We start from the raw sequence: 24,217 nt of genomic DNA, 5'->3' as shown, positions 1-24,217 counted from the left end.
AGCGTTGTGGTTGGAAAAGTTGCTTGATATGATTTCAATTTTCTTAAATTTACCGAGGCTTGATTTGTGACCCAGGATATGATGTATCCTGGAGAATGTTCTGTGTGCACTTGAGAAGAAAGTGTAATCTGCTGTTTTGGGGTGGAATGTCCTATAAATATCAATTAAATCTATCTGGTCTGTTGTGTCATTTAAAGCTTGTGTTTCCTTATTAATTTTCTGTCTGGATGATCTGTCCATTGGTGTAAGTGAGGTGTTAAAGTCCCCCACTATTATTGTGTTACTGTCAATTTCCTCTTTTATAGCTGTTAGCAGTTGCCTTATGTATTGCGGTGCTCCTATGGTGGGTGCATAAATATTTACAGTTGTTATATCTTCCTCTTGGATTGATCCCTTGATCATTATGTAGTGTCCTTCTTTGTCTCTTGTAACAGTCTTTATTTTAAAGTCTATTTTGTCTGATATGAGAATTGCTACTCCAGCTTTCTTTTGATTTCCATTTGCGTGGAATTCTTTTTCCATCCCCTCACTTTCAGTCTGTATGTGTCCCTAGGTCTGAAGTGGGTCTCTTGTAGACAGCATACAGATGGGTCTTGTTTTTGTATCCATTCAGCAAACCTGTGTCTTTTGGTTGGAGCATTTAATCCATTCACATTTAAGGTAATTATCGGTATGTATGTTCCTATTACCATTTTCTTAAGTGTTTCAGGTTTGTTTTTGTAAGTCCTTTTCTTCTCTTGTGTTTCCCACTTAGAGAAGTTCCTTTAGCATTTGTTGTAGAGCTGGTTTGGTGGTGCTGAATTCTCTTAGCTTTTGCTTGTCTGTAAAGCTTTTGATTTCTCCGTCAAATCTGAATGAGATCCTTGCCAGGTAGAGTAATCTTGGTTGTAGGTTCTTCCCTTTCATCACTTTAAATATATCATGCCACTCTCTTCTGGCTTGTAGAGTTTCTGCTGAGAAATCAGCTGTTAACCTTATGGGAGTTCCCTTGTATGTTATTTGTCATTTTTACCTTGTCGCTTTCAATAATTTTTCTGTGTCTTTAATTTTTGTCAGTTTGATTACTATGTGTCTTGGCGTGTTTCTCCTTGGGTTTATCCTGCCTGGGACTCTCTGTGCTTCCTGGACTTGGGTGGCTATTTCCTTTCCCATGTTAGGGAAATTTTTGACTATAATCTGTTCAAATATTTTCTCGGGTCCTTTCTCTCTCTCTTCTCCTTCTAGGACCCCTATAATGTGCATGTTGTTGCATTTAATGTGGTCCCAGAGGCCTCTTAGGCTGTCTTCATTTCTTTTCATTCTTTTTTCTTTATTCTGTTCCATGGCTGTTTATTCCACCATTCTGTCTTCCAGGTCACTTATCCATTCTTCTGCCTCAGTTATGCTGCTATTGATTCCTTCTAGTGTATTTTTCATTTCAGTTATTGTATTGTTCATCTCTGTTTGTTTGTTCTTTAATTCTTCTAGGTGTTTGTTTTTTACTTCTTCTAGGTCTTTGTTAAACATTTCTTGCATCTTCTCGATCTTTGCGTCCATTCTTTTTCCGAGGTCCTGGATCATCTTCACTGTCATTATTCTGAATTCTTTTTCTGGAAGGTTGCCTATCTCCACTTCATTTAGTTGTTTTTCTGGGGTTTTATCTTGTTCCTTCATCTGGTACATAGCCCTCTGCCTTTTCATCTTGTCTATCTGTCTGTGAATGTGGTTTTTGTTCCACAGGCTGCAGGATTATAGTTCTTCTTGCTTCTGCTGTCTGCCCTATGGTGGATTAGGCTATCTAAGAGGCTTGTGCAAGCTTCCTGATGGGAGGGACTGGGGGTGGGAAGAGCTGGGTGTTGCTCTGGTGAGCAGAGCTCAGTAAAACTTTAATCTGCTTGTCTGCTGATGGGTGGGGCTGGGTTCCCTCCCTGTTGGTTGTTTGGCCTGAGGCAACCCAGCACTGGAGCCTACCTGGCTCTTTGGTGGGGCTAATGGTGGACTCTGGGAGGACTCCTGCCAAGGAGTACTTCCCAGAACTTCCGCTGCCAGTGTCCTTGTCCTCACAGTGAGCCACAGCCACCCCCCGCCTCTGCAGGAGACCCTCCAACACTAGCAGGTAGGTCTGGCTCAGTCTCTCCTATGGGGTCACTGCTCCTTCCCCTGGGTCCCGATGCACACACTACTTTGTGTGTGCCCTCCAAGAGTGGAGTCTCTGTTTCCCGCAGTCCTGTTGAAGTCCTGCAGTCAAATGCTGCTACCCCTCAAAGTCTGATTCTCTAGAAATTCCTCCTCCCATTGCTGGACCCCCAGGTTGGGAAGCCTGACATGGGGCTCAGAACCTTCACTCCAGTGGGTGGACTTCTGTGGTATAAGTGTTCTCCAGTCTGTGAGTCACCCACCCAGCAGTTATGGGCTTTGATTTTTTTGTGATTGCACCCCTCCTACCATCTCACTGCGGCTTCTCCTCTGTCTTTGGGTATGGGGTATCTTTTTTGGTGAGTTCTAGTGTCTTGCTGTCGATGATTGTTCAGCAGTTACTTCACCAGAAATTTCTTGATTGTATGGAGAGACAGCAGCTCTCTTTGATGGTCTGGTTTTGTGAGTTGTTCTTGGAGGCTCTAAATGATTCTGTAAACTAGTTGAAAACCTGCCATAAATTGCTTCCTCCTTTTAAAAAATAGGTATGTGGCTTTACATGCTTATAATAAGCCCTAATGTTTGTGATGTGCTTTACCATTTATGAAGCATACTGATGTATATTGTAAGAGTTTTAGTTTTAAGCATTTCCCCAATCCTTTAAGGTTAGTAGGGCAGGTATTACCTTGGCCACACATTAGAAAGTGTCAGGAATGATACACAAAATCTAGTTCTCCTGACTCTGTATTTAGGACTATTTCTTCTTACAGCATTGCTTTTCAGGATTGAGATCTGCTGACTCTTCTTACCCAGGGTTATTAATGCATCAAAACCTTAATGCAGGGCTTCCCTGGTGGCGCAGTGTTTGAGAATCTGCCTGCTAATGCAGGGGACACGGGTTCGAGCCCTGGTCTGGGAAGATCCCACATGCCGCGGAGCAACTGGGCCCGTGAGCCACAACTACTGAGCCTGCGCGTCTGGAGCCTGTGCTCCGCAACAAGAGAGGCCACGATAGTGAGAGGCCTGTGCACCGCGATAAAGAGTGGCCCCCGATTGCCGCAACTAGAGAAAGCCCTAGCACAGAAACGAAGACCCAACACAGCAATCAGTCAATCAATAAATCAATAAATAAATCTTTAAAAAAAAACAAAAAAAACCTTAATGCAGATTCCTCCATGTGAATGTTGCTTCTGCTCAGCCAGTCCACTCTTGTGCAGTGAACAGCCTGCACAACTGTACATGGCAGTTATTCTTCTTACCAGTGTAACAACATAGGATGTTGATAATCTCATGACTGGCAATAAAAAGGGGGGGGGCAGTTCTTTAGGCATTTTTTCCTGGAAATGAACCCACTGAGTATCAGATTCAGTTGCTGTTTGTATGTTAACTGTTCATTATTTCCCACAGGTGTTAGTCACTGTGCCCCTGGCCTTACTGCAGAAAGGTTCCCTTCAGTTTAATCCACCGTTGTCAGACAAGAAGATGAAGGCTATCAACAGCTTAGGTGCAGGTATCATTGAAAAGGTAACTGAATTACTTAAGCCTCAGAACTAGAGAGATGAGTATCAGATGACAGGGGTTCCTTAACTTCTGATATTGGGAAGTAGCAGGTAATTTTTGAATCCAAATCAAATTCGAAGATGTCCTTTGAGTAATTGTTCATGAAGAATATAAAGGGATATTAACAAAACAAAAAGAGGAGAGCTGGCTAAGGTCTGTGAGTTTTGATTTTAGGAGAATGACTCTTGTTATTCAGAATTTGAACTGGGTATATAAATAAGCAATTCTTTTTTTTTTTTTCTGCTTTCCATGTCTACCCTGCACTAATTAGCCCCAGTGACGAGAGTGATTTATACTTCCTTTGCCTTGAAAAGATCCTTTAGCAGAATCTCTCAGCGCTAGATACCAGCAGACCTATGATTAGTAAGAATTTATCTCATGGACGTAAGGTTCAAGACCAGGTCTCAGGGATGCTCTGCATCTTCTGATTAGCCTAGAGGTTGTCAGTGGTTCCCACCATTATCTGTGGGAGTACAGGACTGAATGGCATAAAAAGCCAGATGGTCACAAAGAGAACAAAGGAGGTAGGAGAATGGAAAGGGAGTATTTAGAAATGTTTGAGTTTTTTGAACATCTTTTTTTTTTTTTAATTGAAGTATTTAAGAGCTATAGGTGGCTTCTTAGAGATTGCTGTACTTTTGATTTCAAGAAGCTGTTAACCACCTTTCTCTTGCTCGCTTTCCAGATTGCCTTGCAATTTCCCTATAGATTTTGGGACAGTAAAGTTCAAGGGGCTGACTTTTTTGGTCACGTTCCTCCTAGTGCCAGCAAGCGAGGGCTTTTTGCCGTGTTCTATGACATGGATCCCCAGGTAAAATCATTGGTGGAATGTGGTTTGAATTCCCTTATTACAGTTTAGAATTTGGTTTAGTAACTACTTGTGTGTCAAGCCCAGGAACTAGTGGACATTGTGGACACTCCAGATGTCTTTATATTCTGGGGGGACACTTGGATGGGACATTTTCCTGTAGGAAAGGAGCCCCAATATCTGCCATATTTTCTTAAAGTACTAATATTGCTCCCTGGGAAATGAATTTGTTGCTGTGGAAATGTGTTATTTCAGGCTGATGGAAGGATTCCTTTTAGGGAGAATTGGTGTCAGCACAGTAACGAGTGGTACTTGAAATATACTCCCCAAGAGTCTGCCAGGGAGCCCTGGTGAGGGGTGGGATATGACTGGCGCAGGTGAGGGCGGGTCTGGGAGTCAGTAGATGTGATTGGTGGGGGAAGGAAGACGAGGAGAGGACATACCTGGGGCTTGCAAGTGATGGTTGTGGTGATGTCCTGCCAAAGAATCACAGTTGTTTTTCCTCCTGCCTCTTTGTTCCAAGACACTTTATCTTCAAAGGTTCCACGTGGGAGCCAAGGGCAAAATGTCCTTACTGTTTGAGGTTTTTTCCCATTATTTGATCGGCAGACTTCCTTTCTCAATGTCATTCTACTTCTTCTAAAATAAATTCTTAGAAGGGAAAAGCCAAGAGAACCCGGAATTTGATATTTACATGACTTCCGGAGTTTTTCCAGCAGGGAACAATAAAATGCGTAAATGAACAATGAGTATGTGTGGCCTGGGTGATGGAAAGGAGGCTACAGGACAGTAGGAAATGATGACATTTGATGTGAGAATGAGGTCCTTCTCTGTTTGGAACTGTGCGTCTAGAGACTTTGGTGCCCGAAGTCCAAAGTGTAAAGTGCTTTTCCCGTCACGTGTCCAGAAGCAGCACAGTGTGTTGATGTCGGTGATCGCGGGGGAGGCGGTGGCGGCCGTCAGGAGCCTGGAGGACAAGCAGGTGCTGCAACAGTGCATGGCCACCCTGCGCGAGCTCTTCAAGGAGCAGGTCAGACACCCCTCTTTGAAAAGAGAAAGACTAGCCGCATAGCACAGGGAGATCAGCTCGGTGCTTTGTGACCACCTAGAGGGGTGGGATGGGGGCGTGGGAGGGAGACGCAAGAGGGAGGGGACATGGGGACATACATATGCGTATAGCTGATTCACTTTGTTATACAGCAGAAACTAACGCAACATTGTAAAGCAATTATACTCCAATAAAGATGTTAAAAGAGAGAAAGACACGCTTGCTGCTAACTTCACTCTTCGGAGTGGTTTGAACCCAAAGCTAATCCATCAATACCAGAAATGAAGGGGCTTGAGGCAGTGGACCACATTCTTCTTATTTCTTTCAGTATCCAACTTTCCACTTAGGTACCTGGATTAGTTTGCTCAGGCCACCATAACAAAATGGCACAAACTGGGTAGTTCAAGCAACAGAAATTTATTTTCTCACAATTCTGGAGGCTAGAAGTCCAAGATCAAGGTGTCGCCAGATCAAGGGGTTGGTTTCTCCTGAGGCCTCTCTCCTTGGCTCACAGATGGCTGCCTTCCCCCTGTGTCCTCACATGGGCGCGGCTCTGTCTCTTGTTTGTGTTCTAATCCTCTCTTCTTAGAAGGACACCTGTCACACTGGATTAAGGTCCACCCTAATGATCCCATTTTGACTTAATTACCTCGTCAAAGGCCCCATCTCAAATGCAGTCACGTTCTGAGGTACTGGGGGTTAGGGTTTCATCATCTGAATTTTGGGGGGACACAGTGCAGCCCATAATAGTACCCCATTCCTCCTTTTACATGGTTGTCTTCCTTTTGTCTCACATCATGCACACCCCCATTCCTTCCTAAGGAGGTAAAAGGCTCAGCATTTTCCACAGATTCTGTATTTACCCAAACCCTAGCAAGCTTTGACGACAGTTTTCCAATCAAAGAGACATTGTCCAGAATTTTCTGTACCCCACAGCGAGTCTCTTCTCTCCCTTTTCTCCAAGAAGCTCAAGGTACTTTCTATTTGCCAATTTACTAAATCTCACAATCTCTGGAGATGTATAAATGGCGTGACATGTAACTTTTTCAAATAAAGGAGCAGAAGTACAAAGAAATGAAAATGCCTCAAATGTTACATACATTCAAGAGAGGGGGGCCCTCGGGGTATCGCTTATTTTACATGATGTGATTCTATCTCACAGTAGTTCTCATTAGCTTGGGGCTTTTGTTCAAAAATTTGTTTTCAAAGCAGTTATTTGGAACTTAACACAGGTTCCGTAGAAATCTATTTCACGGTCGCACTTTACAGAGGTCAGCCTAGAAAATTATTTGAAACGTAGAGTGAAACCTAACCTGTGTAGCTGCTTTGTGGAGAAGCCTGTTGAGAATTCCAGTTAGAGGCCCTAAGACCCTGCCCGTCCCTTTCCTCCCCTGGTCCAGCGCATTTCAGGCGATGGGAAGGGGAATGCCTGCACTCTTAGCCGTTGGTGACGGCCCCTGGTAGGTGGGAGAAAGCATCTCTGGCGGAAGGATAAAGTGTTAAAGTGAGGAGATGTGTGTGTGCTGGGGAAGGTCAGAGAGATGGGGCAGCGATAGAGGAAAATGCGCAGAGAGGGCGCCTGGGCACAGCAGCAAGGGAGCTGGAGGGTCATGCTGAGAACTGCTGGCTCAGAATGCTACAGGGATTAACTCACTTTCTAGATGGAGGAAGAACTGTAATTGTATACGTTGGGTTGCATCAAGTCTAAGTCCCTTCTTGATCCCGTTTTCCAATTCCTTCTACTTGACACAGGAAGTCCCAGATCCCACGAAGTATTTTGTCACCCGGTGGAGCACAGACCCCTGGATCCAGATGGCATACAGCTTCGTGAAGACAGGGGGCAGTGGTGAGGCCTACGACATCCTTGCTGAGGAAATACAAGGAACCATCTTTTTTGCTGGCGAGGTGTGTACGGGGACGCCGACCCCGATTGCTTTCATTTTGATCACTTGCTTTTAATTAAAGTGATCTATGTCCAGAGCTTAAAAGCAACATCAAATACCGTCAGAAGTCTTACGGCAATAAGCAGCAGGTACCCTGACAGCATCCTCCTCAAGCTCCCCGAGCAGCCATTTTTAACTCTTTCTCCTGTTTCTTCTGGAATTTACTTCATGCTTTAAGATTTTTATATTGTTGTCTTCTGATTTAAGAAGTTAGACGTTATCTCTCGACTTCCTATCAGGTTAAAGGTTTAGCCCACCCTGGTTATTTCACACTTCTAACTAAATTGGTGTCAGTGCTTGTATGGTGTGGCTGCTTGCTGCTGAGCCAGGAAGGAAGGCGTTCACCGATTCCTTTCTTACACAGCTGTTTTCTCTTCGATCATAATGGCCTCTTTTTTCACTAGCTTCATTCTTTTTACACCACTCCTTAAGCCTCCCCACTCTTTTTTTTTTTTTTTTTTTTTGGCCGCGTCGTACGCACGACTCTTAGTTCCCAGACCAGGGATGGAACCCGTGCCCCCTGCAGTGGAAGCACAGAGTCTTAACCACTGGACCGCCAGGAAATTCCAAAGCCTCCCCCCTTCTTGAGTCGTCTCTAATTCACAGTTGAATCCCTCTGGTCGGCCCGTAGGTTCTGTTTCTCAAACCCCCCTTTCCTGGCATCTTCCCTCTGCTCCAGGCTGCACTGGTTGATCCCGGGGACTCCTGCAGAGCTATCCTCCCAGGACTCCTCCTTACCACTTTCCAGGGTTGGGGTTCTTATTTCCTAGATCCCGCTCTTTTTTCTTTTTTTCAATATTTATTTTTAAAATTGTGGCAAACAACACATAACAAAATTTACCACCTTAACTATCTTCAAGTGTCCAGTTAAGTGGCATTAAATACATCCACAGTGTTGTACAACCATTGCTACCATCCATCTCCAGGACATTTTTATACTGCAGAACCGCAACTGTGTACAACTCCCCCTCCCCCAGCTCCCAGCAAACACCATTCAACTTAGTGTCTCTCTCTCTGAATTTGTTCTAGGTACCTCATCATATAAGTGGAATCATAGAGTATTTGTCCTTTTGTGACTGGCTAATTTCGCTTAGCATAATGCCCTCAAGTTTCATCCATGTTGTGGCATGTGTCAGAATATCCTTCTTTTTTAAGACTAAATAATATTCCATTATATGCACCTATCACATTTAGTTTATCTGTTCATCTGTCATGGACACCTGAGTTGCTTCTGTCTTTTTTGGCTATTGTGAATAATGCTGCTATGAACCTGGGTGTACAAATATTTCTTCGAGAACCTGCTTTCAGTTATTTTGGGTGTATACCCAGAAGTGGAATTGCTGGATCATATTTTAATTCTGTTTTTAGTTTTTTGAGGAACCACCACACTCTTTTCCACAGCAGCTGCACCACTTTACCTTCCCACCAACAGCACACAAGGGTTCCAGTTTCTCCACATCCTCTTCAACACTATTTTCTATTTTTTTATAATGGCCATCCTAATAGGTGTGAAGTCAGCCTTTCTTCTTTCTTGATTTACTTCTGTTGAGAAATGTTTTGCTGTTTGAATTCCTAATCCTTTCTGTGCCTTTTTTTGGCATTCCTTATCATCTTGGAGCTCATGTCCTTCATCGTCTAGATTTTTTTTACTCTGCTCATTTCGTTCCTACAATTTTTCTCTTATTTCTAGATCTTCTATTTCATATATTGGAACTGTTGAATTGATTATTTAATCTTCTTTGCTGTTACTCTTTGCTGTTTTTTATATTCTAACCCTTGAGTCGATTTTTTAAATTTTGGCTCCTTTACTTTATGAGCACTTTCTTGTTCTAAGATTATTCATTTTTGGTAGCATTTTCTTCTTGCTTCGTAACTTGTTCCTTACATGGCTCCCGAGTTCCTATTTTGTTTACTTTAGCCTTTGCCTCCCATATGTCCGAATGTCCAGTCCTTGACTGTTTAGATTTGAGTGAGGCACTTTTTAAAAAGCCAACTGAAAGTTCCAGCAAGCTTGTCAACTGGAGGTTGGGGGCCCAAACATCGGGATTTATCTATAGCTCTTTTCTCTTAGTTTCTCGTTTGCATGATAGAGGCTCACCTCCTGGCATTCTGGGAACTCGAAGCCTCACTCTTAGTTATACTTAATTGCATTTTGTTTGGCACTTCACCCCTGCCCTGTACCTCAGAACTCCTGGGGGTTGCAGTAGGGGGAGTGGGGAACCTGATGAGGGACCAAATTGCTCTTCAAAGTCTTTTTATTTTTTTATTTTTTTGGCCACGTTGCATCTTCGTTGCTGCGCATAGGCTTTCTCTAGTTGTGGCGAGCGGGGGGCTACTCTTCGTTGCAGTGCGTGGGCTTCTCATTGCGGTGGCTTCTCTTGTTGTGGAGCACAGGCTCGAGAGCACAGGCTCAGTAGTTGTGGCTCAGTAGTTGTAGGCTCAGTAGTTGTGTTTCTTAGTTGCTCCGCAGCATGTGGGATCTTCTCGGACCAGGGATTGCACCTGTGTTCCCTGCATTGGCAGGCGGATTCTTAACCACTGCACCACCAGGGAAGTCCCACTCTTCATAGTCTTTTAAACCAATCCTCAGTTTTTCACCCTTGCCAAGCCTCTGCCTCCATGATGGCACCAATGGCTGAGATTTATAAAGGATTTTTCAGGGTGAATTGGTTTCCCTTTGCTATTTCCCATCCCCCCCACACACATCCACCCAGTTTAGCAGAATAAAGTGAATTCTCAGCACTCTTTGATCTGCCTTCATACTTTGTATATTATAGTTTGGGATTATACAGGCCTTCCTGGTTCATCTAAAATAGTGTTGTTAATTTTTTCGCTTCAGGGTTTTTGAATTTTTACAAAAGAATGTAATTGTAAAAACAGCTGTCTTTGATTCCTCCTTGGCCTGTGAAGAGCCAACTTTGTAGGAACAGAGCATAATGGTTGCATTCCAGGCAACAGCTGTGAACTGCTTCCAAGAGATGGATGGTCCTATTAGACTAATGTGCCAAAGGGTCATGAGCAGGGTTTGGAAGTTTTTGACTTTCCTTTGCTGCTGTGATACAGTTGTTCCCTCATCTTCTTATAAAATTTCTTTGAAGTTTCTGTCACTCTGTGACTCTCTCCCCCTGTAATTGTATTCCTACTGACCTCCTGGTCATTCCCCCATTTATTAAAGTCTTTGGCACCTGGATGTTTTCCATTCCATTCATCTGTTTAGGTGACATGGAACCTAAATTAGTTCACGTGGAACTTCATCTGTTTCTTATCCTCCCTTTTCTTTCTTTCTTTCTTTCTTTCTTTCTTTCTTATTTATTTATTTATTTATTTATTTATTTATTTATTTATTTATTTATTTATTTATTTATTTATTTATTTATTTATTTATGGCTGCATTGGGTCTTCGTTGCCGCGCACGGGCTTTCTTTAGTTGCGTCGAGTGGGGGCTACTCTTCATTGCGGTGCGCAGGCTTCTCTTGTGGTGGCTTCTCTTGTTGCGGAGCTCGGGCTCTAGGCGTGCAGGCTTCAATAGTTGTGGCACGTGGGCTCAGTAGTTGTGGCGCACGGGCTTAGTTGCTCCGTGGCATGTGGGATCTTCCCAGACCAGGGCTCGAACCCGTATCCCCTGCATTGGCAGGCAGATTCTTTTTTTTTTTTCATAAATTTATTTATTTATTTATATATTTATGGCTGTGTTGGGTCTTCGTTTCTGTGCGAGGGCTTTCTTTAGTTGCGGCAAGTGGGGACCACTCTTCATCACGGTGCGCGGGCCTCTCATTATCGCGGCCTCTCTTGTTGCGGAACACAGGCTCCAGATGCGCAGGCTGAGTAATTGTGGCTCACGGGCCTAGTTGCTCCGCGGCATGTGGGATCTTCCCAGACCAGGGCTCGAACCCGTGTCCCCTGCATTGGCAGGCCGATTCTTAACCACTGCGCCACAAGGGAAGCCCTATCCTTCCTTTTCTATGACCTACTCAACTCCCATTTCAGCTACTTTTCCCCATAACCACATCCCAGACCTTGTCTTTAATACCTAACGGTCATGAATTCAAGTTTCCTGTCCTCCTGGTTTGCTTATTCTGTTCCCACTATAACCTCCTTGAAAGTGAGGTTCTCCTGTTGACAGTCCTCACCTTTTGTCTTTTCCCTTCCTGTTGAACTGATCTATCCTTGGAGTAACTCAACTTTCTGTTATACCCATCTAGCAAAACTCCAGCCGTGGATGAACTGTGATTCACTTTTTGTGCTTGTTTTACTTATCACTGATTTAAACAACTAAGATTGTCTGATGGGAGGGGACTGTGTCTTATTATCCTTAACTCCAGCACCTGGCATACATAGAAAATATCTTAATGAATGTCACACAGTACTTCACGGGAGCACTGACTATATTGTAGAATGAATTTGGTGAAACATGGTGCTATGGATGGGTGAGTAGTGTTCATGTGAGCACACAGGAGCAACAACAATCTTTATTTTAGGAGGATCAGAGAAAGTGTAAGTTTGTATTTACCTTTTGATTTTCATCTAAATTCTTTATACATGATCTCAAATTATACAATTATTTTTTTTTTTACAGGCAACAAACAGGCATTTTCCACAAACTGTTACAGGGGCATATTTGAGTGGTGTTCGAGAAGCAAGCAAGATTGCGGCATTTTAAACAGAATTTATCTGGACCCAGCTTTCTTCTCCCAAATGGGAGAGTCTGAAAAACATTTTAAACCTCACTTTGATAAAATCAAACAAACAAAAAATCCTCTCTGGGTAGCAAAACTGAAATGTTCTAAGGTGGCATGGTAATGTAAACCCATTTTACCACTCTGAAAGCACTAGCCCCAAGAATCCTTCTGTAAGCACTTATATATAATGGCATTTTCCACAGGTCTGACTAGCGCTAAATCTTCCGGATCTCAGAATAAGGCAGAATATAACCTTAAATTAAGACCTTGGATATGATCCTTCCATGGTTGGAGATTCCCTTTAAATCTGACATTTTTTTGGCTGACCAATTTTCACACATTGAGAAACCAAGTCAATCAAGCAGGAATCATCTAAAAAAAAAAAAAAAAGCCATGTACTTTTCCTCTATGACAATTTATCAGTATCTTTGCCAATGAGCCTTAAGATTTTTATACAGCTCCAATATTGAGCTTTTACTTAAAATTTAGATAGCAATCTTTCCTTTTTGAATACAGCACAAACTCTTCAGTCAAAGGTAAATGAAACTTCTATCTTATATTGTACATATTTCTTCCCATTGGGTGTTCAAAAGAAATTTAAATTCAGGTATCTTTTATAATAAAATATTTTAGATTTGTGCACTCATTGGCAAAAGAGCAAAATTTTCAATTCCTTCAACAGTACATGTATCACTGAGAATTGGGAAGAGATAGTGTGGTCTTCATACTTTAGACGTAGAATATGGCTATTTTTCTTAGAGTCATGTTTGGGTGGATGGCACACTTTAAATAGCCTCAATTTTGGCAACCAGTAGCAGAAGGATCTTGTCAGAATAATTAAAAGCCTCTCCCCACTGCCTCTTTTTAAAATAACTGAGTACGTCTCTAGGAATATTTTTTATAGAATTACGTTTTCAGTATTCCATAGGCAGGTCCACTGGAAAACTGCAGAAAAATGTGTAATATCCTGGTAAATATTACACATTTTATAAGCCATATCTTAAAAGCCTGAGAACATGGTAAATATTTACTTTTTCCTTCTTTCACTCATGACAAAAAAAAATAAACATTGATTTCAGGGTCGTCAGGATGCCCATCTTGCCAAGAAACTTCAGTTTACAGGTTAGAAATAAGGGTAATTTATGTGCTTTTGTTTTAAAAAGTCTTTGAATAATTCTTTCAATATATTGGTCAGCTTAAAAAAGGACTCAAAATGACTTTAAAACCACTTTTCAAAATATTAGGTATTTTTAAAATTTAAAGTCAGCTTATAAGTAGAAACCGTATTTTATAGAAAGAACATAAGGTGAACTTTAGACAGAGCTGAGACACACCTCCCTCCCCAGCAAAGTATTATACAATTGAAAGAAAGCAAATAGCAGTATATTGGTTTCAAGGTTAACACAGGAAAATGTTGACATATAGGTTATCTGATGAGACTCATTGGTACTGATTGGGAAGTATTCTGCTTTCAAGTGTTTTATGTATTAAAATGTTTAAAGAATAGCATGTGTCGAGTGATAAATGCAAAATATTTTAAGTTGAAATGGTTCACAGTACATTATTACTTTAGTTTCTGGGCACTTAAACTTGTATAGTGCTATAAGCAAACAAGGGGAAAACCTACCTAAATAAAGTATGATAAATGTGTATTTTTTAAAAATCCCCTCATTTCCTGTCTCAAGTGACATCACCTAACATTTTGTTCTTTAAAGAACCATGGTACCTTTTTTTTCTTGAGTTATTTGAGTATGTTTTTCACTGCTGTCTGAAGATTTTGTAATTGAGTAGCAGTGAATATACACAATGTTTTAACTGCAGACTGTGAACAGCTGATTGTGTAAAACTGCTTAATAAAACTTGTTTTTCAAATACACTGTGCACTGTAGTGATGAATGCACACTCTTAAGCAGATACATCTTCACCACAAACTTTCACATACACCGACTCAATCCCCTCAACCTCTAAACCCTCTTTAGACTTTTTAGGTCATAGGCATTACTGCATATCATCCCTTTCAAGTAAATGGTCACACATAATTGTTAACTTTGATCAACTTAGTTTTGTGAGAGCGCTTGAAGTTTTCCCTAGTGATTTCTTTGTAATGTATTTAATTCAAAGTAAAATCAGTCGGTTACCACTGACAAGCATTCCAAATTATATAGGCTATGGGGCTAAATCCATTTAAAAATCTCTATTCTGAAATACATGTTAAAACATCAAATGCAAAGAGACAGAGGTGGTGATTTATTATTTTTATTGACAAGGTTTATAGGAACAAGTTAAATATTTAAAACCAAATGCCAATTATTAAATCTCATTTAATTGTTTATTCCATTCATTTGTATTAAGTATACCTTTCTCTAATGTCTTAATAACTTTATCAAGAAACAAGTCAAACCTGTGAAAATACCTGTTAACAGTCAACATATATCATTTTTATATATTTCTGTTCTATGATGCAAAGATATTTTAAACATTCAATGGTTTATCAAAGGCCTAATTCTTGTATAAGCAGCATGTTTTATTTTAAAATTAAGAGATTATTTAATAAACCGATTAAGACAGTTAATTTAAAAGACAAAATTAGTCTCATTCAGGAGTGGTCCATATGTTGATCACCTAGAATCCTAATTGGCCAAAATGTAAAGCCTAACACCCCTGATTCCACAAATACATTAAGTTTCTTTAATGTTAAAAATAAGTCTGTTACCACTTTTGAGAAATACTTTGTCAGATACCCACTACTGTCTACACATTATCTTAAATCTGGAATTACAACTGGTACTTTCACCATAATTATAAAGGTGGCCAGGTTTCCTGTAAATATCAGCATTTTATATGGGCAAAAGCAGTTAATAAAAATCAGTGCCTTTATTATAAGCCAAATGTGCTTCTACTTAATCCAACTCTCCCAAATTTTTGAAGTTTTGATGTGTTGATTTTGGTCTATCCTCACTATAAAATGTATCTACAGACACTGTTGCAGGGTTAACACTAAAACTATAAATTGATGACACTTCCAAGGCAAAGCAGAGAACTATCTGTTCCTTCAGTATTTTCTTCACTGAATTCTGACTTTCACTGCTCCGTCATACCATCTGGCTGAACACTGACATTTCATAGTTTATAATAACTGTAAAGATACGTACTTATATGAGTTTAAAAATTGATCTGCACAAAAGAAATAAAAAAACTTTATATACAACAAATTCGTTTTTAAAAATACAAAAATAACATCTGTCACTCTTGTCATGCTGACAATTTGACATATATACACATGCAGGAGAAAAGTTCCGATTCAGTCATCTGGACGGCTGAAGCTTGTGTATTTTTAATATGATGAACACACTGCCACTGAGTTTTCACACTGACAGATGTGTATTCAAAATATTTCATATGCTAAATACTGCAATAGTCTCTGCATGTATAAATGCCAGTTATGATCGTTTCTGATCTACGATTAAAAGTATGTCTTAAGCTAATATTGCGCGCACACTAAAAACTACAACAGTTCAAGAATCTATAGTCTTATATAAAGAAATCCAAAATGTACAAAATACAACTATAAAAGCAAGGGACAATTACTGCCATGCAAAAATTTAAACTAAAAACTGCATAGAAATGCAATTTAAAATGGCAAACGCAAATTCACCTAACACTCAAGATAAAAAGGTCAGAAGGAAGTTCTACCAACACAACGCTTGCAAAGATTTAGAAAAGGAAATACATTCTCTTTGCTGGTATAATGGTGTAAATCAGATCTTTAAATCCATGGGTACAGGTCATCTGTTTCTGTCCTCTTAAGAAATTAGCTGTAACGAAAGAGAAACGTTATTTCCTCATGCCCAACATACAATAGTTGGAACACATAAAACCTCATTTTATTTTTTAACTTCTATTTTTACTACTGTGACCTTGGGAAATCAGCTGGGATCAATACAAGACTACAGCTACTGCTGATCTTCTCTTGCCTTTAACTGGTGGACAGCAAGGAACATGTGCTCAAGTGGCTGTATGAACTCTGAGATGCCCAGCTACCCACGTACACGGAACCCACATCTTCATCTGAGGCCAGGTGTTGTCACTAATGTTCAAACTTTATTTTTAAGCTCTAAAATGGGAATGAAAATAACTATCTTTCCCATTTTGAGGAAATTTGAGCATCACATGTGATACTTAGTGACATAAATATTTTGAAAAATACGCAGTATTTGATACACGTAATTTCTTTTGTAAGTCCAAAATGATCAAAGTTCGAAAAGTTGGATATAGTTACCTCTTTAACAGTTGTTTTTATGAACTCTTTTCTTTCAGTTAAGTCATAAGCAGGATAATTTTCATATACCTATAGTGAAAAGGAAAAACAATGTTAAAAGTAGATTTAAAAATCCAATAATATTCTCTATCTTTGGATAATGAAGAAATGTGTGCTATGGACAAAGAGCTGCATGTAAGTTTGAACAGTACGTTCTAACCACCAGTGGTTCACCATGTAGCATTCTACAACAAATGATAATAATACTGTATATAGAGCAGTAAACTAGCATGAAAACATTCTCAGTGTTTTATAAAGTGGGAGTTTCAGTTGAACTAACAATAAACATGGATAAGGAGAACTTCTAGATAGACCTTAGGTTAAATGGATTGAATTCTTTATATTGGTAGGTTATCTATCAGATATTTTAGGTATCCTCTTATTTTTTCTGTTACATCATCTAACACTACTTATGATTCCTGAACTTCAACTCTAATGAATTTCAGCCTCCAGACCACTGCTCAATCCCCTCCCCAAAGTTGTATCACTGAGCTCCAGTTGTATCACTGAGTCCTCCACTCCTAAATTTTTACTCTCTAAATTTTCCAACTTGATACCTGCTGCTTGGCTTCACAATGACTTCTGGTCCTGACCTGCCATATACACCAAGCTGGCTTCACTCCTATTGTCTAATTCAAGGTCAGCAAACGTTTTCTGTAGAGGGCTAGACAACAAATGATTTCAGCTTTCCAGCGACAGTTTCCGTCACAACTACTCAACTATGTCATTGTAGCATAAAAGCTACCATAGACAACACTTAAAGGGATGGGTATATGTCTGTGTTACAAAGGCCCACAGGCTGTAGTTTGCCAACCTCTGCAAATATATTCAATCATTTACATTACTCTAATTATTTGCCCTTTGTTCTTTCTCTGCAAAACTCCAACCCTTAATTGGTCTAACTTTTATATGGTTAAATTCTGTGCGAAAATGCAACAAATTTGAAAAGAATGGTTCCATTTTATCAACTATACTTGAATAAAGTAAGTTAAAAAAAAAAATGGTCCCACTTGGTATTCAATGTCAAAGCCTCCCTAGAAATCCCAAGGATTTCTAATCAGGTTCCCCTTACATTCTCATCAGTGGCAACTGCATCCCCTTATTCAAGTGTCCCACACTCTTGCTCTCAGCCAAGAAGCCATTACTATGAATTCCTTCAACTTTCTGACATGCCTGTTCTCCTCCAGTTCATTTGTGTCTGGATTCATCAACAGTCCTGTTTCCTCTACCTCTGCAGGGACCCAACCCTCAATGCTCCTGTACCTTCATCTTCTCCTTTCCCAGAATTGTCCCTCAGCCTAACGCATGCTTCCACTCCCCTCTGACCTTAAAAAGTATTTTATCAACTTGTATCTTCCCCCAATTTAATTACTAAATCAGAAGCTTTCACTTTCCTCACTATTAATTCTCTTCCTCACTATTCATTCTCAGTCCAAGGGACAACCCTGGCATTTACCACCCTTCAAAACTGCTATTATGTGAACAACTGTCTCTTAATTGCTGAGTCCAAAAAAACCCTTAAGTTCTTCTCACCTGACCTCTCCATGTTATTAATAATCCCCTTAAAATTACAGAAATGTATTCACAAAAGTCATTCAAATGAACAGAACTAGTCTCCCTTCAATTTTCCTTCCAGTCTGCCCTTGTCCCTCTCCCCTAAAGGAAACCAGTTACCAATTTGCTGTGTATTCTTCCAGACCTTTAAAAATGAGTTTATATACAAACATATAAATATATCAATGGCAATATAGTTTTTCTGTATTTACACAAATAGGGAAATACCTCTGTTTTAAAACTCTGACAATACCTGGAAGGTTTTTCCATGTTCTTTTGAACTGCTACACAGTTCATATTCCAAAAATATGGATGTACAGTTTAAACATTTCCCTACTGATGGTCATTTAGGTCGTTTCTGACTTTTCAGTATTACAGACATGCTTAACATTACTGAAATCATTTTGTGCAGATGTGACTATGTCTTTAGGATAGAGACCTAGAAATGGAATTGCTGGGTTAAAGGGTATTTGCCATTTAAATTTTAACATACTACCTAATTATTCTCCAAAGTTATTACAACTTAAAGGATGAGAGTACGTTTCCCTATTCCATTGCCAACCTTGAAAACTGTTCATCTTTATAAAGATTTTGTTAAAGCTAGTAAGCAAAAGTATTTCCTTTTGACTTCTATCTTCCTCATTAGTAGGGAAGGTTAATGTTTTCGCGTTTACAGGTCATTTATATTTCTTTTCTGTGACCTGACTTTCCATAGCCATTGTCCACTGTCCCGTGTAAGTTAATTACCTTTTCTTAAGCAGGGAACTACCCCTCCCTGCCCCTTCTTGAAGCTCTCCTCGCTTGGCTTTTACAGCACTATTCTCTCTGGCCTTCCTTCTACTACTGACTCTACAATTTCTTACATTTTGTAGGAATTACTTCCCAACTCTTTGATGATAATGGTCTCCAGGACTCTGTCCTTTGCCTTTCTCATCCTTTACCTTCTTCTCTAGGCCACCTTATCTTCTGGTTTTAACTCCCAGCAATATCCTAGTCTAGGTTTCTCTCCTACCTTGGAGAATTACAATGTTCACAATTTCTCCCACTTGGATGTTTCAAATACCCCATCTTAAAATGTCTAGAACAAAACTCATCTTTTCCTCAAGAGGTATGCCTTTTGTTCTACTCCCTATTATGATTAATGCACCCAAGCCCTTACACCCACACGGAGCAACCTGTGATCAGGCTCTCTTGATTTCAGACTTGGATTACGGCAGCCCTGTAACTCTGATTATGATGTAAAGGTTTCTCTTGACTCTTGTCTCATTCTTCACCAGTCTGTTCTTCTTGATGTGTCTAGGATGGCCCTTAAAAAATAATAATCTTTTTATTTTTTAAGAGTCATCCTAGACTGCTCCTGCCAAGTACCTTTCAATAACCTACCCTGCCTCCCAATTCCTCATTAGCTTCAGGGAGAAAAATCAAACTCTGTAACAACACATATAAAATCTGCAGAACTCTTTAGTATTCTCTCCTAACTTCTGTGAAGAATTCCTTCCAACTCTAGTCTTCAGCCAAATTAAACTAATGACTATTCCTCGCAGTCATTACGTGTCATGTTTTATGTGAATGTGTTGATGTTCCTCAATTGTATGAAAGCTGACGGTCTAAGACCTCTTCTAAGATGCCTTTTCAGACTCCCCCAACCCCCATTCCCAAGCAGGTACCCTCTGTTCTGTGGTGCTGGGGCACCCTCTGTACTCTTCTAACACAGCTTTCACACACTGTACTAAGTAACTAAAACAGCTGCCTCTTTCTACCCACTAGATTACACAAGGCCCCTAAGCCAAATAATGGCTTCTCCTGCTCTACCTCTAACATCTATCCCAGTGCCTGATATGTAGCAGAGGCTCAACGAATGCTGAATAAGAAAAACAGTATGTCTTTAAAAAGTAAAGAATATTCCACTTTTGGTACATTTCAAATTTTAATTTCATTTTACCATAAGAAACTAGATTTTAAAACCTTTCAATTTTGATCTACAGTATGGAATCACTACAGAATCATATTCAAGACTAGATCATTTCATTTCCTGAGAAGCATCAGAAGAACTTAAGAGAAGTTTGAGCTAAGAACCTAATCTATAACATCTCATTTATCATAGTAGTATTGAAAATAAGGTGGTCCACAAGATCCTGCTTATTTAAACTAACATAATCTAGGGATGCATCAATAAAAATAGTTGCTAGATCAGGAAAAGAACATCTACGGAGTTTGCAATGTATCACCTCAACTTTAGTCACTGTATACATTCAAATGTTATTTATGAAATGACTCCAATAGGGCAGAGGTTTTGACTATTTTACTGAAAGTGGTATCCCAGCACCTGTAAGAATGCCTGGCATGTGGTAGTTCAATAAATATTTGTTCAATGAATGAATGCACGTAAGAATCTAGCTTTGAACTGAGGGATGGGTGAAAGAATTTTTCAAACAGAAGCAAAATGATCTCAGCATTTGTCCAATTACCTCTTTGCAAATCTGTTTCATTGTGACTTCCTCCAAGTTAGCACTGGCCAATAATTTCTTTACTGTTTCCTTTAACTCTTCATCTGTAGGAGGCTTCTTCAATTTTTTAATTAAAGGTTCATCATCTGAACTATCCTCAGATTCACTTTCTAAAAGTAAGACATTTTATGACACGAAAATAAATTTTTCTTATATAGCAAAATAAATTAATATTCAAGACAGATTAGGAAGAATTCTATAAGTATTCATCAGATCCTTGAAAAGGTATTAGATTTAAAAAATTATAAACTATAAATAACTGGTATACTACCTTCCCCCCTCAAATGTTCCTCAGAGTTTACCTATTTTCCACACATGCTTAAAAACTGTATTATAGCATATAATGTATATCTTTAGGTTGCTGAAAATGTGTCATTTCTAACATACCTTTTTTGGAACTATTTTGATTCTTCTTGGTGGTACTGCTATCTGCCTTCTTAACATTAGCACTTTTTACAGATTTTTTACTTTTAGAAGTGGCTTTCTGTTTGGGTTTTTCTCTTTTGGATGTCTTTTTTGGTGGCTGTTGGAAAGAAAAACAAAGTACATACATTGATGAGAGACTACCTGCGATCCCTCTACTCCTCCACACCCCTCAACAATATTAGAGAAAATTAATGTGTTCAATATCACCAATGAAAAATTATTACTAATCATCAATTTTTGAGATGACTAATACACTCAATGAACTTACTTTTATCCCAACACGAGACTAGTCAGGTGAGGTCAAGGATCAAACATTAAAATTATTAGGTGCTCACATTTATTACACACTATAGATAGAAAACTGTCTACCCCTCCCTTAACTAAGGTCTACCCCATCAGACCTTAGTTAATCTTGAAAAAAACTCTAAAATATAGGCACTATTAATATTCTGTTATTTATTGTCAGTCTCTCCCAACTAAAAGGTAAGTTCCATGAGGACAAGGAATTTTTTGACCTTTCTGTGTTCACTGACATATCCCTAACTCCTAAAACAGTGCATGGTGCAAAGGAGCTGCTCAAAATCTGTTTATAAATATATGAGGAAATGAAGGCTCAGAGAGGTTTTGTCCAGTCACATAATAAAATAAAGAAGTGAGATTCAAATAGATCTGACTCCAGAACTTGTTTTCTTAAACACTAACTCACAGCTAATAAAATAAAAGCAAAGTACATACATACGGTTAGATTAAAATGACAAAATTATAGTTCACTGTAACTTTGTCTTAAGCAGAGTCTATGAAATTAGGAAACGTTAATTCTTCATTAACGTTCCCGAAGGTAAAAGTATCTGTATATAAGGCAAGTACCCCAAGATAACTTAAAATCTCATCTTTACACACCAAAAACACTGCAAATCACTTTTGACAGAATGTTTCTCCAAATGTTTTATACTCTGAATTTCAGATTATCATCAAAATTCAACCTTTTTTTTTTTTTTTTTTTAAAGGACAGAGACATTATGTTGAACTTAAAGAAAATTAAAGTATATAGACCAACCTGTTCTAAACTTAGGTGGGCTCAGGCTATTTCTAAGTGCAGTTCATTGGATTTTAGTGCTTGTCTTTCCTTTTGCTACACTGCCATCCACTGTACATATTTACTTAAGTATAGTATCACCCTACACTACCTCAATAATACACTGTTGGCCGGGAACTAGCTAACCTATCTAGTTTAACTGTGACTAAAAAAATGGATTTAACCAGTGTCAAAGGGCCAACATGCTAAAAATAAAGTCTATAAGCTTCACCTATGGATTTTTGCTATTTAGAGGCCATTTATACTTTTTTCCTAATTCTCAGAGGTGTTCCAGACATGGGGGTTGCCGGAAAGGCATCAATGGTTCATCAATTTTCTATGACTAACCTGAACTAAGTTTTAAGTTTATTAAGCATCCACTTAATTCCTAAGAACCACACGAGGCTCTGAAAGGAAATACTAAAAATTCATAAGTTCTGTTGATGCACTTAATACACAGAATAATGACTATTATGTATCACTCGTTAGTCAAAGGTTAATAAAATCTGGACCTGCGGGTCATTCAAATATTTTATAATAAACTTAAGTTATTACAGAAAGCATGCAGGGGGATGAGGAAGGGAGAGCAACAATGTTATAAGCATTACCACTTGATCCCCATTCAAATCAGATAGTTAGAATCAGATAATTGAAATACTTTCAGAGCCTTTAAAGGTCAGGGTATAAGGTAAAATTTTAGAAAGAATACACACTAGGGTGCCATTTTTAAACCTGCATATTGGGAGTAGTTAATAGTTTGATAAAGCATAAAACTGTGCAGTGATAAATAAAGGATAATCAAGCCATCTCCATGGGCTTCCCCGGTGGCGCAGTGGTTAAGAATCCGCCTGCCAATGCAGGGGACATGGGTTCAAGCCCTGGTCCGGGAAGATCCCACATGCCGTGGAGCAACTAAGCTCGTGTGCCACAACTACTGAGCCTGTGCTCTAGAGCCCGCGTGCCGCAACTACTGAAGCCCACGCGCCTAGAGCCCGTGCTCCACAATGAGAAGCCACTGCAATGAGAAGCCCGTGCACCGCAACGAAGAGTAGCCCCCGCTCACCGCAACTAGAGAAAGCCCGCGTGCAGCAACGAAGACCCAACACAGCCATAAGTAAATAAATAAATAAAAAAGCCATCTCCATAAAATGTTACTATTGGAAAAACAAACAAACAAAATTAAAGCTAAGCTTCTTTCTATATTTAAATCTTCTAAAAGGGAGAGTGTTCTACAGTTTTTTAAATGGACAACTAGCCTATTATCATCTATTAACAAAAAGGTTGCAAACATACTGTCAGAAGTACTATAGAAGATACAACCTAATAGATAAGAGTGTAGGCTCTGCAGGCAAGCTGCCTAGTTTCAAATTCCAGACCCAGTACATCTTTGGGCCCTAGTTTCCTTGTTTATAAAATGAGGGAAATAATAGTATCCAGTAGTCTTAGGGGGAGTAAGTACATTAATACACAAAAGTACTTTTAATGGTGCTGGGCACAGAGGAAACAATAAATATTAGCTATTACTACTATTATGAGTGCTTCCTTTTGTAAAGGAATTCTTTCATCATACAAATGTAATTTCCTCTAATAACTTGTTTTCTTGAAAAGGCAAATACATAGAATAGATACACAGAAGAGCAGTAAGACTGCCTCAGTGACACCTGTGTTAACTAACCACAATACATCATGCTTATTTCATTACATTCTGGTAGACAGAACTGGACCCACAAATAACCGAATCTCTGTAATAACAAATTATATTATTTACACTGGAATTCGCTTATCTTTAGTAACCAGTTACAAATTACTCTGTGACAAACTTAAGGTAGGAATTCAGTAAAGTATCGTTTTCATACTGATAAGTGTTGGCATGGGGAAACAGTGAAAACTGAGTAGTAAAATAAACTCTGTAGAAACTCATACTTATGAGTTTCATCTTGAGCAGGGAGGCAATCAGATAAATAACTCACATGATGTGCTTCAGCCCTGCAGCTGCTAAGAATCATTTGAGCTGCCCTGAAGATAAGATATTATGTATAGGAAAAAAAGGTAACTTTGGAAAACAGGGCATCTCAAAAGACAGACCTTGGTATTGCAACCCAACGTACAATTTTTGGCAGTTAAGGCGAACATGGCAATCTGGTATTTCGGAGGTAATGAAAAGGGGCCCTGGGAGAACTGAGA

At 39.4% G+C, this 24,217-nt stretch overlaps 2 protein-coding genes across 6 annotated transcripts in view; one reads left to right on the top strand and one right to left on the bottom strand.

Moving 5' to 3' along the window:
• The window catches only part of KDM1B (lysine demethylase 1B), a 56,746-nt gene extending 42,765 nt beyond the window's left edge, over nt 1-13,981 (top strand). For all 4 annotated transcript variants that reach the window (XM_068558780.1, XM_068558782.1, XM_068558783.1 and 1 more), the window contains 5 exons: nt 3,523-3,639; nt 4,361-4,486; nt 5,391-5,513; nt 7,284-7,436; nt 12,051-13,981. In XM_068558780.1, the coding sequence (XP_068414881.1) occupies nt 3,523-3,639; nt 4,361-4,486; nt 5,391-5,513; nt 7,284-7,436; nt 12,051-12,134 (603 nt within the window). In that variant the 3' untranslated portion in view covers nt 12,135-13,981. The remainder of the gene's footprint in view (nt 1-3,522; nt 3,640-4,360; nt 4,487-5,390; nt 5,514-7,283; nt 7,437-12,050) is intronic.
• Nucleotides 13,982-14,466: 485 nt separating this feature from the next.
• The window catches only part of DEK (DEK proto-oncogene), a 29,609-nt gene continuing 19,858 nt past the window's right edge, over nt 14,467-24,217 (bottom strand). For both annotated transcript variants that reach the window (XM_068557925.1, XM_068557926.1), the window contains 4 exons: nt 20,920-21,055; nt 20,494-20,642; nt 16,433-16,501; nt 14,467-15,968 (listed from right to left, as the gene is read on the bottom strand). In XM_068557925.1, the coding sequence (XP_068414026.1) occupies nt 15,957-15,968; nt 16,433-16,501; nt 20,494-20,642; nt 20,920-21,055 (366 nt within the window). In that variant the 3' untranslated portion in view covers nt 14,467-15,956. The remainder of the gene's footprint in view (nt 15,969-16,432; nt 16,502-20,493; nt 20,643-20,919; nt 21,056-24,217) is intronic.

This window comes from Eschrichtius robustus, chromosome 12, assembly GCF_028021215.1.
Source record: "Eschrichtius robustus isolate mEscRob2 chromosome 12, mEscRob2.pri, whole genome shotgun sequence".
NCBI classification, from domain to species: domain Eukaryota; kingdom Metazoa; phylum Chordata; class Mammalia; order Artiodactyla; family Eschrichtiidae; genus Eschrichtius; species Eschrichtius robustus.
Note: the sequence above shows the minus strand (reverse complement) of the source record. Positions and strands in the feature narration are given on the sequence as shown.